This window comes from Tachypleus tridentatus, chromosome 7 (genome assembly GCF_004210375.1).
Source record: "Tachypleus tridentatus isolate NWPU-2018 chromosome 7, ASM421037v1, whole genome shotgun sequence".
In the NCBI taxonomy this organism is placed as follows: domain Eukaryota; kingdom Metazoa; phylum Arthropoda; class Merostomata; order Xiphosura; family Limulidae; genus Tachypleus; species Tachypleus tridentatus.
The window spans coordinates 89,903,105-89,916,537 of record NC_134831.1 but is presented as its reverse complement, the minus strand read 5'-3'; the positions used below and the strand labels follow the sequence as shown (position 1 = coordinate 89,916,537).

Sequence of the window (13,433 nt, the reverse complement as noted above, 5' to 3'; positions counted from 1 at the left end):
TTAATACACTGATACCATAGAATTACAATATAATATCATAAATGACTACACTGATACCACAGAATTACAATATGATATCATAAATAACTACACTGATACCGTAGAATTACAATATAATATCATAAATATCTACACTGATACTGTAGAATTACAATATAATATCATAAATATCTACACTGATACCATAGAATTGCAATATAATATCATAAATATCTACACTGATACCATAGAATTACAATATAATCTAATAAGCTTAGTAACTAAGATGTATCTATGTTTATAAAAATATGAAACTTTCAGTAGACCTAAGACACAACCTACCTTCTTGAAACCTTGGTTTGAAAGAACATTGTAGGCTTTTCTCAGATTAAAATAGCTGAGAAAACCACTAAACATTCTCGGCTGTTGATTGATTATTCACATGTCACATACTGAAGTAGGTGTACGTAAGGGACCATTTTAAAAATGGAAAGAGGTGAATGGGGCTGCTGTGTATGATTCAGTACATAAACCATATCTCAGTGAAATAAAATGATATGAGGTTCTTATTTTATATTCTAGCTTGTCACTATTACTAATTTGAGTTTCTAATATGTATGAAACTATAGACTTAGTATTTTAACATCAGAAACAACAAATTTTAAACAATGCTACATTCAGTATATCATGTTACTCATTAAAATCTATATTTAAATGTGTTCTTTCAATATTTACTTTTACTTTAAGAAATTAAATTATATATAACATTATAGTTTGAATTATAATATACATTGGGATTCCAAGCTTATCTGAGGTAACATTTGGACTGAAAATATTATCTGAAAACTACTGGAAGATTATTGTTCCCTCATGTACTTTGTATTTGAGCCCAAAAACGTTTTAAAAAAAGTGTGATATATATTTTATGTATGGTAAAAAATAAATAATAAATACAATACATTTAGAAATGAAACTAACTACTACAACTATAATTTATGTCATTAGAAATAAAATTGTTTTTCTATTTTTAACAAGTTTATAAAAAAACATTACAGTAAAACAGCTTACCTGGAAGGCCTAGAAGTAGACCAGTATGTTTGGGCCATCTTGACCAATCTCAGTAATTCCGAGGTGGAGGAAGTGACAGTGAGTGCTAACGCTTGCTGGAAGCCTGTTTCTCTCAAACTAGAGCATGAACAAGGTAGAATTTTATAAAGTAAAAATTCACAAAGTCTGATGGAGAAACACAGTTGGAGGTTAATTCTTTGTAAAATCTGATATCATATTTTGTAACTCATAATTGTAAATTATAAATAAAAGGAAACTGATTTGTTGAGGAATTTACTGAAAGATATTTTTCTTAATAACTTTAACCAGTTTATGTTTTAGGAATGATAAATATTTTAGGTGTGTGAATATATTTTTTAACTTACCATTTCTAATATTATTATTTGTTAATAATCAAATTCAATGTATGTCGTAGTCTACTATAAAATATTTGTAATATGTAAGGAAGGAAACCAACACCTGGAGTCTTCTTTTGTCTTGAACATATTCTCTGATATAAAACAAGAAAGATTAGTTCTCCAAGTTTAATAGTTTTATTAATCTTTTTGTATTTCTTTTTATTACACTGTGTAGTTTATCCTATGAAATAAATTTAAAGGTTAATAAGTGTTTATTGTGCTACATTTGTGTTTAAAGTTATTTAACTTTAGCTCTCAATGCTGCAGAGTTTATTGTTTTACCTTCAGTAGTAACTCAAATTTTATTTTTTTTGATGGACAGACCTGTGTGGTGCCCACAAGAAGTTCAAAGCTATGTCTCCCGGAAGTATGACAATGCCGACAACAAGCTCTTGGGAAATGGGACAAGCTTTATCACCATATGCTGCTATGCCCCCACCAGATATGCAGTGTAAGCTTTTGCTTTTGAAAATATTACTGAAAGACCATGCTTTTAAAAAACACTTAATTTCTTGTGACAGACTTTTCATTACTTAGGTTAAGTTGTTTGTCAAGATATAGGATATAATTCTCATAAGAGAGTCACCACACTAAACTGAAGATTCTTTTTAATGACTTCAAACATTAATTTTTCCCCCAGCTAATATTTCAGTAGTAACATACTTTGTAAAATGTCACTAATTGCTTGTGTTGTTCTTGGGTCTGTAAGTAATTAGAAACAGTGAGAATTTGGTGTAGTAAAACTGTGAACTTAAGTCTTAAAAAGTCATATAAATTTAGTATTTTTCTTTGTAGTTAATTCATTATTCTTGTTTTCTATAAAGACAGATGTTTACACAAAAAAATATACTTTTGTATTTATATGCTTGTGTTAATATTTGTTGTTTTGTACGTTTTATAAAAATTTGGGTGATTTACGTGATAAAATTACATTTTAAATTATCTCCCATTTAATGTTATATATTTGTACAATGAACCTCTAATATATCAACCTAAGTGTTACTCATTCTAAACTATATAAATTCCCCTATAGAGCTCATCCAACTAATTTTTTTATTTAACAATGATCTGTTTGAACTAATGAGAGAAGACTTGTGTAAAACCACAGCCATCAGCTTATTGTGTGGGGTTTATCTCTTAATATATGTTTCAAATGATTTAATTACTTTTAACCTTTTAGATTGTGATAGGATAAGTTTTATCTTTTAGACAGTTTGTGATAGATGGATTGTGATAAAGTTAATTTTAACTTTTTCTTTACACTATGTAACACAAATTTTGTTCCTGGATAGTATGTGTTATTTCTTAATTGCTTATGTTGTAAAAGTACAGAAAATGGCCATTATTCCCTTAACTTTGCTTTTGTGACCTGGATAACGAAATTTAGAGATTTATCTACTTTCTGTGTAAAAATGTGCAAATTTGCACATTTTCATTCACATAAGGTCTGAATAAAACAACATATGAATCAAGATTTACATGTATTTATACTAAAGTTATACTAAAATGTTTAGAAGTGAGTAGTTTTTGAGATTTGCAACTGTAACGTAAATCACTTTCACATATCAGCCCCCAAATACAGTCTCTCATCATGTTTTCATAATACGCTACTTGGTAGCAACGTTCAAATTCCAGTATATCTTGATGGAAGTGCTCGCCTTACTCTTTTGAGTATGTTCCCATGTTCTCCTTGAATTTATCAAGATGAGCATCAAGGATATAGACTTTCAGGGACAACCTGCAGCCCATTTTGTCGTAGTTCTTCACCAGAGCCTCAACCAGTTCCACACAATTTTCGACTTTGTGATTGCCCAAGAAGCCCCAAACCACTGCAACAAAGCTGCTCCAAGCTTTTTTTTTCCTTCCTACTGATCTTCTTTGTTTGTGGTCCAATGAAGACACCAGCTTTGGCCTTTGCCTCAGACAGCTTAGGGAAGAAGTCTTGAAGGCTGCAGACTCCTTATCAAGAACTGTGACAAACTGTTTTATAAGACCCAGTTTTATGTGCAATGATGGGAACAACACCTTCTGGTGGTCCACTAGTGGCTCACACTTGACATTGTGCCTCCCCCACAGAGGTCTCAGTCCATTGTGATAAATTGGCAACATACACAGCAGAATGCGTATGGAGTATGCTTGCAGCTTCTTGATGTCATCTTTGATAAAATCAGATAGGTCTATGTGTTTACTTAGGCAGCTAGAACTAAACTGTAGTGGTGAGCCCCTGTATATATATACCGTGTTTCTCCGAAAATAAGACAGGGCTTATATTAATTTTCACTCCAAAATATGACACTAGGGCTTATTTTCGGGGAATGTCTTATTTTGATATATTAAAAAAATGAAGTTACAAAGTAAAACTATTAAACTAACTGATTAATACTTAAACAAACTAATTAACTAACTATTAAACTAATTAATAAATTAATTTTTTTTTATTTCTTTCCTCTTCCTGCCACTCTTAACTAGGGCTTATTTTAAGGGTAGGGCTTATATTAAAACTATCCCCAAAAATCACACTAGGTCTTATTTTATGGGTAGGTCTTATTATCGGAGAAACACGGTATTACTATGGAAAGCTCTAGAAAATTCTAAAAGGTTCTTGAAAATTCTCGTAAGTTCTACAACATTCTTTAAAATTCTTGTAAGTTCGAGAAAATTCTCAATCAGCTACTCAGCACTGAATCTACCTGAAATGTTCTGGAAAATGGGTAAATATGAAAATTTCATTACCCAGGTCACAAAAGCAAAGTTTGAAGAGAAAAATAGGTCTTTTTCCATTTACTTTAGGCATAAGCAATTGGGAAATAACACTTTCTGCCCAGGAACAAGAAAAAGTAAAAAATTTTGTTACATAGTGTTATTTGAAATATTGTGTTTCTTGGTGTTTCAAACATGAGCAGCAAATGAAGCCATAACAGTTCTTTTCTTTGGTGTATTCATATTTTCTTCATAAGGTCTACAGAACAAATAATTTACTTTTTCCTTCATATTCAGCTATTGCTAATGGCCCAACTCTTCCAAATGGCATGAGTTATAGAGGAATGAATGGAAGTTATGACTTTTCTTCTGACTTTGGAAGCCCACTTGCTCATCTTAACGACAGTGTCGCCTCATTAGACCCTCTTGCTGCAATGGAAAAATCCTTAAACCAGCATGAACAGGTAGCTGTTTTCCACTTCATGTTTGTCTCTATTTACTTACTGTTTATAACAACTAATTTTCAAAATGGCCCTAAATATATTATCTAAACTTGTATTTCTTGTGGTAATTGACTTGTAAAATTCTGAACCTTCTTGCCTTATGAAGTTTAAATATCCTGTATTACATCAGAGTTTCCAAATGGATGTGGTATTCCCCAGTGTGAACAAATAATCTCTCGGAGGAGTTGCGAGCAATTGGGGTAGAGTCAATAATGGGTGTAGTAATGTAGAATTGAATGTTTTAATTTTCTTTTTATCCACAAAAATAATAAGTAATTACAACAACACATATAGATGGGTATCTGTGTATTATATCTCATGACTTCATTTACTCTTCCACTTACTTAAAAAAAAAAACAGATAGGGTGCAAGAAACCTTATTTATTAAAGGAGATATGGATGACAAAAATTTGAGAATACTGCATTATACAATTAACAGTTCTGTATATAAAAGACCTTCACTACAGAAATGTCATGGACTCAAACTGGAACATTTATCACATTCAAATGAAAATTAATTAAATCAGAAACAAAAACACCCACCCACCCTCAACTTCCACATGGAATATACTCCACAGTTTCTGTATGTAATACACTCCTCAGTTTCTGTATGGAAGGTACTCCACAAATTGTTATAGTTATAGTATTTTAAAATTTCTGGTATTTTGAAACTTATAAAATCAGCTTACATTCAATCTCAATATCTGAATTATAAATGTGCAGTTGATTTCCTTAGTATGGAATAATAAAAGTCTCAATAGATACTTCTATATGAGACCATATTATAAGTATCTTTTGGTTTTTCCACAATACATTTCTTGCTCAGTAGGTTAACTTTTAATGATGATGTTTTACTTTGTAAGAATCCACTTCTTTTTTCTTTCTTAAACTAATTTGGTTTTCTGTTCCATTTATAGCAAATGTGCCCTCATAACATATGTGATCAGAATAGCCAACAGATGCCCCATCTGGCAAACTCTTCTGCTCCTGGGACCAGCCAAACTCAACCATCTTCCAGCCATCAACAGTATGCCCCACCTACCCCATCTTCTACACAAAGCATGATGCAACATGGGCCTCATACGCCACACACACCTCATACTCCTCACACTCCAGGTAATGGAGGACCTCCAAGTATTCCTCCGTCTTCATCTGTTGGACCTAATGGAAGCGGTGTTGAACCTAATGGTATTAATAGTAATAGCAACAGTTCCAATCCAGCTAATAGCCAACCTCCATCAGTGACTACTGATAACCCACTTTCTCATGCTGCTGATTTAAGTGACCTCAACTTTGACCCTGCTGCTGTCATTGATGGTGAAGGTCAAGGCCAGGAAGGGCTAAATGTAAGTTGAAGACATTAATGTTTGTAAAAAGGAAATTTCTAATCCATACAGTACTTTACAACAGAATGTAACTTCAACAAAAAAGTGTGCAATAGAGTTTTAAAAAGAAGAAACTTAGTTTTACTACATAAATCTTCAAGTGTTGGAATTCCTGAAGGTGAATCATTGGCCATGTTATTACTACAATTACAATAAAACTCATTGTTTGCCTCATGGATAGTGTTACAAAATGATTGCACGTATACTACAGTCCATTGTTAAGTGTGGATTTATTGGATTTAATCTACTGATGCTTTGAGTTTTATCTTCTGACATTTTCTATTGAGTTATCTGCAGCAAATAATGAGATTCCAAGAGTCATTTAGTGACCTTTCAACAACGTTGAACTGTATTTCAGAATGACTAATATGGGTGTTAACACTTTTTTTGATAAGCAGAGAACTGAACTGCTTCTCTCCTTGTCAATAAAAGTGTTAACACCCACACCAGCTGTTCTGATATACATTTTTATTTCAAGTGGACTTCTTGTCATCAAGAAGGTTAAACTGTATATACAAGAAGTATTTACAATAAACAGTGAAAAGTGAGCACAAACTGTTGTATTTTATAGCAAAAAAGGAAAAAGTTGAAAGTCTCGTGCCAGTCGAATTGAAACTTCCTTGTGCCATTTCAAAGGAATATTGTAAAACATAAGTTCTCTAAGCTCTATAAAGATTAGAAACATTGCTTATACCCTGAAAAAACTGATATCATTGGTATACCTAAATGAAGCAGTTATTTAAAAATCTGTCCAACTAGTATTACTTTACTTGTTTGTTTTGGATACTTATTATTATTATATTTTATTTTATAAATAATAAATGATTTCTACTTTATTTTCACATCTTAATTTTCATATCATATTATTTGTTCATTTTTATATATTCATAGAACAAACATGGCATCTATATACTTCCAGTATAGACGTACCTCTGAGAAGTTTTACAAACCACAGTCACAAACTGATTATGGTGTTTAATTTCTTCATCTTAACATTTACGATTTTTAATACTCTGTGTCTACTTTTTATCTTATAAAATACTTTAGAAACTATTCCATGTTTGTCCATCTCTATGTGTGGCCAGGTGGGTTAAGGCGTGCGACTCATAATCTGAAGGTTGCACCAAACATGTTCACCTTTTCAGCTATGGGGCATTATAATGTGACGGTCAATCCCACTATTCATTGGTAAAAGAGTAACCCAACAGTGAGTGGTAATGATTAGCTGCCTTCCCTCTAGTCTTACACTGCTAAATTAGGGATGGCTAGCGCAGATAGTCCTTGAGTAGCTTTGCACCAAATTCAAAAACAAAACAGTCCCATTCATATGTGGCATCATCTATTACATAGATAGTAGATATAAAAGTTGCTTCTTTAGAAATTTTTTAATTGTTATACCAAAAATGTATTAGTACATATACACGTAATATATCATAACCAGTACTTTGAACGGCTGGTTTTCTCACTTAGTAATGTGTTAGGGTGGTTTTTCAGCATGTGAATTGTTTGGAATTTTGGTCAATTTTTAGTATTAAGTGGTACCATACTTAAAGTATCTGTTTTCATTCCAGTTGTTACCAGAAAGTGTAGTGGATCCCATGGAACTGCTATCCTATCTAGACCCTCCTGAGTTAAGCAGTGGTGGGAACTCCACTTCAGGAATCACAACTACCAACTGTACCATAACATCCACCTCAAACAGCACAAGCGATGACATCTTGTCGTTTTTTGATTCATAAATGTTATTTTCACAGATATTTTGAGACGTTGCAGTGTTTTATTAAAGGAGAGCATAGAAAACTTGTGGAATATTCATATTTATCAGAACTTTTCCCATCTCCAAGGAACAGAATCCCATTTTCGGGTTTTGAAAGTGATACTTGTGAGTGGTATCCACAATGAACTCTTCTAAGTGTGAATAACAAACATTAAAATCGAGACTGAGTTCCTATGCCTACTGTCCACTGTTAAAATGTTGCAGGCTTGCTGGCCAGAGCTTGTGTCATTATATGACAACAGTATTCATTACCTCAAAAGAATTTCTTACTTCAGGTAGGAACAAACAATGATGAAGTGGTTAGTGATTGTTGTGTATGAATTTATCACTTCGAAGACAAACCACACCCAAGTGTTATGCAAAGTTCCAGGGAAGAAAAAGAGCTTTCAGTGCCACGAGACATGCATGTTTGGTAACTGTAAACATAACTGTTAATAGCTATTAGACAGCTGGCATTATGTATTATACTGTCAAAGTGTTGTGTATTGTGGTGTCTGTTTCTTATTGTCTATTTATTCATTCAAGATACTTTGTTAATGTTTGAAAGTTAACCACCAAGAAACTTGATGCAAGCAGATGTATGCATACAACAATAATCATATCACTTTCAAATTCAGATATGTCTTTTGACTAGAAATCCACCATACTGCCACTTACTTATTCAAGGCCAAAGAAACTAGGAAAGAAACTTCAAGTTACCCACTTACTTACAAGGTTATTCTATGTAACCATGATCATTTAACCATAAATCTGGCTGGCACTGGAAGATGATGTACCAAATGATTCTACAGTGTTGTTTTTTATTTAACTTACATCTATAATGCTGTCCAATCAGAATGAAGTATACTAAAGTTCACTAATTTTGTGGTTATCAGGAATTTATAGGCTGGGTTTAAGAACAAATTATGGAAGTTTTTCTGTCTTACCATACAATGTACATAATGTAGTAAAATTTGTATAGATTCACTTGTTCATAATATCTCTATCATCTTTGTTCTACAAAATATAATGTACTCTACTTCACTCTACTAAACTTTGAATCACTACATAAAAACAAAAGTTCCTGTGTTGTTTTCAACAGTCCAATTTATACAGATTTATTTCATGTTTTTAACTTGTCATTTTGTTTGATTCACGAGATAAACGTTTCGGGTTAAGCTAAAATTGATTTAAAACTTGTTACAAAGTCTGTATAATATTATCTTGTATATATATTTTTTTCCACTCTTTCACATGTTCCTTTTTTGTTTGATTTATTTGAAAAAAAATTTGGTTCAAAATAAAATTGAGGTTAGAAACTTTTTTTCATTATACCTCACTGATAGAGGAATGTCATGACATCTGGTTTACTAGTGTAGATATGAATATTTATACAATAAAGATTTTATGTTACAAACATACAGAAATCATCTGTATTATTTTGTCAATTAAATTCTTCCTTTCAATTTCTTTTTGATTAAAAATAAAATTTGCTGTAAAACATGAAGGTTGATTAATGAAAAATAGTACATCATAATCTAAGTCACCTAGGTTTCAACTAATGATTTTCAAATGCCAAAACACTTTGAGTACTGGATAATCCATACTGGAAATGAACTGTTCATGTTGTTTCTTGTTTACTTAGCAAACAAAGGGCTAAATGACAATCACCCTAAGTATTACCCATCATATTTTGAGTTCTCAACTCCAAAGACGAATTTCAAGTTTAAACAGAATGCAAGTATAACCAGTTTTCATTTGGAACCTTTAAACTAACATCTCACTGCAAGACATTTAATATTCTGAAAGTCTTCACATAGAGTGAACCATCCTTCTAAAAGTTTACTTAATTATGTAACAACAGCCACATTTCATGTTCCATTGAACAATTTATGATGGAATCTAAATTAACTTTTATTACTTTTATGTTTTAAAGGAATGTCCTATAGAACATAAATCTACTTATTACAGAAGGTTTAGAGTTAAGAAAATAACCTATTGAACTAAAGTCTACTTAATACAGAAGGTATGAAGGTTAAGAGTTAAGAGAATGCCTTATTGAACTAAAGTCTACTTAATACAGAAGGTATGGAGGTTTAGAGTTAAGAGAATGTCCTATTGAACTAAAGTCTACTTAATACAGAAGGTTAAGAGTTAAGAGAATGTCCTATTGAACTAAAGTCTACTTAATACAGAAGGTATGAAGGTTAAGAGTTAAGAGAATGTCCTATTGAACTAAAGTCTACTTAATACAGAAGGTATGAAGGTTTAGAGTTAAGAGAATGTCCTATTGAACTAAAGTCTACTTAATACAGAAGGTATGAAAGTTTAGAGTTAAGAGAATGTCCTATTGAACTAAAGTCTACTTAATACAGAAGATATGAAGGTTAAGAGAATGTCCTATTGAACTAAAGTCTACTTAATACAGAAGGTATGAAGGTTAAGAGTTAAGAGAATGTCCTATTGAACTAAAGTCTACTTAATACAGAAGGTATGAAGGTTTAGAGTTAAGAGAATGTCCTATTGAACTAAAGTTTACTTAATACAGAAGGTATGAAGGTTTAGAGTTAAGAGAATGTCCTATTGAACTAAAGTCTACTTAATACAGAAGGTTAAGAGATAACAGAATGTCCTATTGAACTAAAGTCTACTTAATACAGAAGGTTTAGAGTTAAGAGAATGTCCTATTGAACTAAAGTCTACTTAATACAGAAGGTATGAAGGTTTAGAGTTAAGAGAATGTCCTATTGAACTAAAGTCTACTTAATACAGAAGGTATGAAGGTTAAGAGTTAAGAGAATGTCCTATTGAACTAAAGTTTACTTAATACAGAAGGTATGAAGGTTTAGAGTTAAGAGAATGTCCTATTGAACTAAAGTCTACTTAATACAGAAGGTTGAAGGTTAAGAGAATGTCCTATTGAACTAAAGTCTACTTAATACAGAAGGTATGAAGGTTAAGAGTTAAGAGAATGTCCTATTGAACTAAAGTCTACTTAATACAGAAGGTATGAAGGTTTAGAGTTAAGAGAATGTCCTATTGAACTAAAGTCTACTTAATACAGAAGGTATGAAGGTTAAGACTTAAGAGAATGTCCTATTGAACTAAAGTCTACTTAATACAGAAGGTATGAAGGTTTAGAGTTAAGAGAATGTCCTATTGAACTAAAGTCTACTTAATACAGAAGGTATGAAGGTTAAGAGTTAAGAGAATGTCCTATTGAACTAAAGTCTACTTAATACAGAAGGTATGAAGGTTTAGAGTTAAGAGAATGTCCTATTGAACTAAAGTCTACTTAATACAGAAGATATGAAGGTTAAGAGAATGTCCTATTGAACTAAAGTCTACTTAATACAGAAGGTATGAAGGTTAAGAGTTAAGAGAATGTCCTATTGAACTAAAGTCTACTTAATACAGAAGGTATGAAGGTTTAGAGTTAAGAAAATGTCCTATTGAACTAAAGTCTACTTAATACAGAAGGTTGAAGGTTAAGAGAATGTCCTATTGAACTAAAGTCTACTTAATACAGAAGGTATGAAGGTTAAGAGTTAAGAGAATGTCCTATTGAACTAAAGTCTACTTAATACAGAAGGTATGAAGGTTTAGAGTTAAGAGAATGTCCCATTGAACTAAAGTCTACTTAATACAGAAGGTATGAAGGTTAAGACTTAAGAGAATGTCCTATTGAACTAAAGTCTACTTAATACAGAAGGTATGAAGGTTTAGAGTTAAGAGAATGTCCTATTGAACTAAAGTCTACTTAATACAGAAGGTATGAAGGTTAAGAGTTAAGAGAATGTCCTATTGAACTAAAGTCTACTTAATACAGAAGGTATGAAGGTTTAGAGTTAAGAGAATGTCCTATTGAACTAAAGTCTACTTAATACAGAAGATATGAAGGTTAAGAGAATGTCCTATTGAACTAAAGTCTACTTAATACAGAAGGTATGAAGGTTAAGAGTTAAGAGAATGTCCTATTGAACTAAAGTCTACTTAATACAGAAGGTATGAAGGTTTAGAGTTAAGAAAATGTCCTATTGAACTAAAGTCTACTTAATACAGAAGGTTAAGAGATAACAGAATGTCCTATTGAACTAAAGTCTACTTAATACAGAAGGTTTAGAGTTAAGAGAATGTCCTATTGAACTAAAGTCTACTTAATACAGAAGGTATGAAGGTTTAGAGTTAAGAGAATGTCCTATTGAACTAAAGTCTACTTAATACAGAAGGTATGAAGGTTTAGAGTTAAGAGAATGTTCTATTGAACTAAAGTCTATTTAATACAGAAGATATGAAGGTTAAGAGTTAAGAGAATGTCCTATTGAACTAAAGTTTACTTAATACAGAAAATATGAAGGTTTAGAGTTAAGAGAATGTCCTATTGAACTAAAGTTTACTTAATACAGAAGGTATGAAGGTTTAGAGTTAAGAGAATGTCCTATTGAACTAAAGTCTACTTAATACAGAAGGTATGAAGGTTTAGAGTTAAGAGAATGTCCTATTGAACTAAAGTCTACTTAATACAGAAGGTTGAAGGTTAAGAGAATGTCCTATTGAACTAAAGTCTACTTAATACAGAAGGTATGAAGGTTAAGAGTTAAGAGAATGTCCTATTGAACTAAAGTCTACTTAATACAGAAGGTATGAAGGTTTAGAGTTAAGAGAATGTCCTATTGAACTAAAGTCTACTTAATACAGAAGGTATGAAGGTTAAGACTTAAGAGAATGTCCTATTGAACTAAAGTTTACTTAATACAGAAGATATGAAGGTTTAGAGTTAAGAGAATGTCCTATTGAAGTAAAGTCTACTTAATACAGAAGGTATGAAGGTTAAGAGTTAAGAGAATGTCCTATTGAAGTAAAGTCTACTTAATACAGAAGGTATGAAGGTTAAGAGTTAAGAGAATGTCCTATTGAACTAAAGTCTACTTAATACAGAAGGTATGAAGGTTAAGAGTTAAGAGAATGTCCTATTGAACTAAAGTCTACTTAATACAGAAGGTATGAAGGTTTAGAGTTAAGAGAATGTCCTATTGAACTAAAGTCTACTTAATACAGAAGGTATGAAGGTTAAGAGTTAAGAGAATGTCCTATTGAACTAAAGTCTACTTAATACAGAAGGTATGAAGGTTTAGAGTTAAGAGAATGTCCTATTGAACTAAAGTCTACTTAATACAGAAGGTATGAAGGTTTAGAGTTAAGAGAATGTTCTATTGAACTAAAGTCTATTTAATACAGAAGATATGAAGGTTAAGAGTTAAGAGAATGTCCTATTGAACTAAAGTTTACTTAATACAGAAGATATGAAGGTTTAGAGTTAAGAGAATGTCCTATTGAACTAAAGTTTACTTAATACAGAAGGTATGAAGGTTTAGAGTTAAGAGAATGTCCTATTGAACTAAAGTCTACTTAATACAGAAGGTTGAAGGTTAAGAGAATGTCCTATTGAACTAAAGTCTACTTAATACAGAAGGTTGAAGGTTAAGAGAATGTCCTATTGAACTAAAGTCTACTTAATACAGAAGGTATGAAGGTTAAGAGTTAAGAGAATGTCCTATTGAACTAAAGTCTACTTAATACAGAAGGTTAAGAGAATGTCCTATTGAACTAAAGTCTACTTAATACAGAAGGTATGAAGGTTAAG

The 13,433-nt window shown here is 31.7% G+C and overlaps 1 protein-coding gene across 16 annotated transcripts in view; it reads left to right on the top strand.

Annotated features, from left to right (window-relative positions):
• Positions 1–9,169, top strand: part of LOC143256173 (zinc finger MIZ domain-containing protein 1-like) — a 188,381-nt gene extending 179,212 nt beyond the window's left edge. For 11 of the 16 annotated variants that reach the window (XM_076513019.1, XM_076513025.1, XM_076513027.1 and 8 more), the window contains 5 exons: positions 1,035–1,180; positions 1,768–1,896; positions 4,443–4,609; positions 5,566–5,994; positions 7,605–9,168. In XM_076513019.1, coding sequence (XP_076369134.1) covers positions 1,035–1,180; positions 1,768–1,896; positions 4,443–4,609; positions 5,566–5,994; positions 7,605–7,772 — 1,039 coding nt within the window. In that variant the 3' untranslated portion in view covers positions 7,773–9,168. Of the gene's footprint in view, positions 1–1,034; positions 1,181–1,767; positions 1,897–4,442; positions 4,610–5,565; positions 5,995–7,604 lie in introns of all 16 variants that reach the window. The other 5 variants (XM_076513017.1, XM_076513018.1, XM_076513016.1 and 2 more) reach the window with 1 other exon arrangement.
• The last annotated feature ends 4,264 nt before the right edge of the window (positions 9,170–13,433 follow it).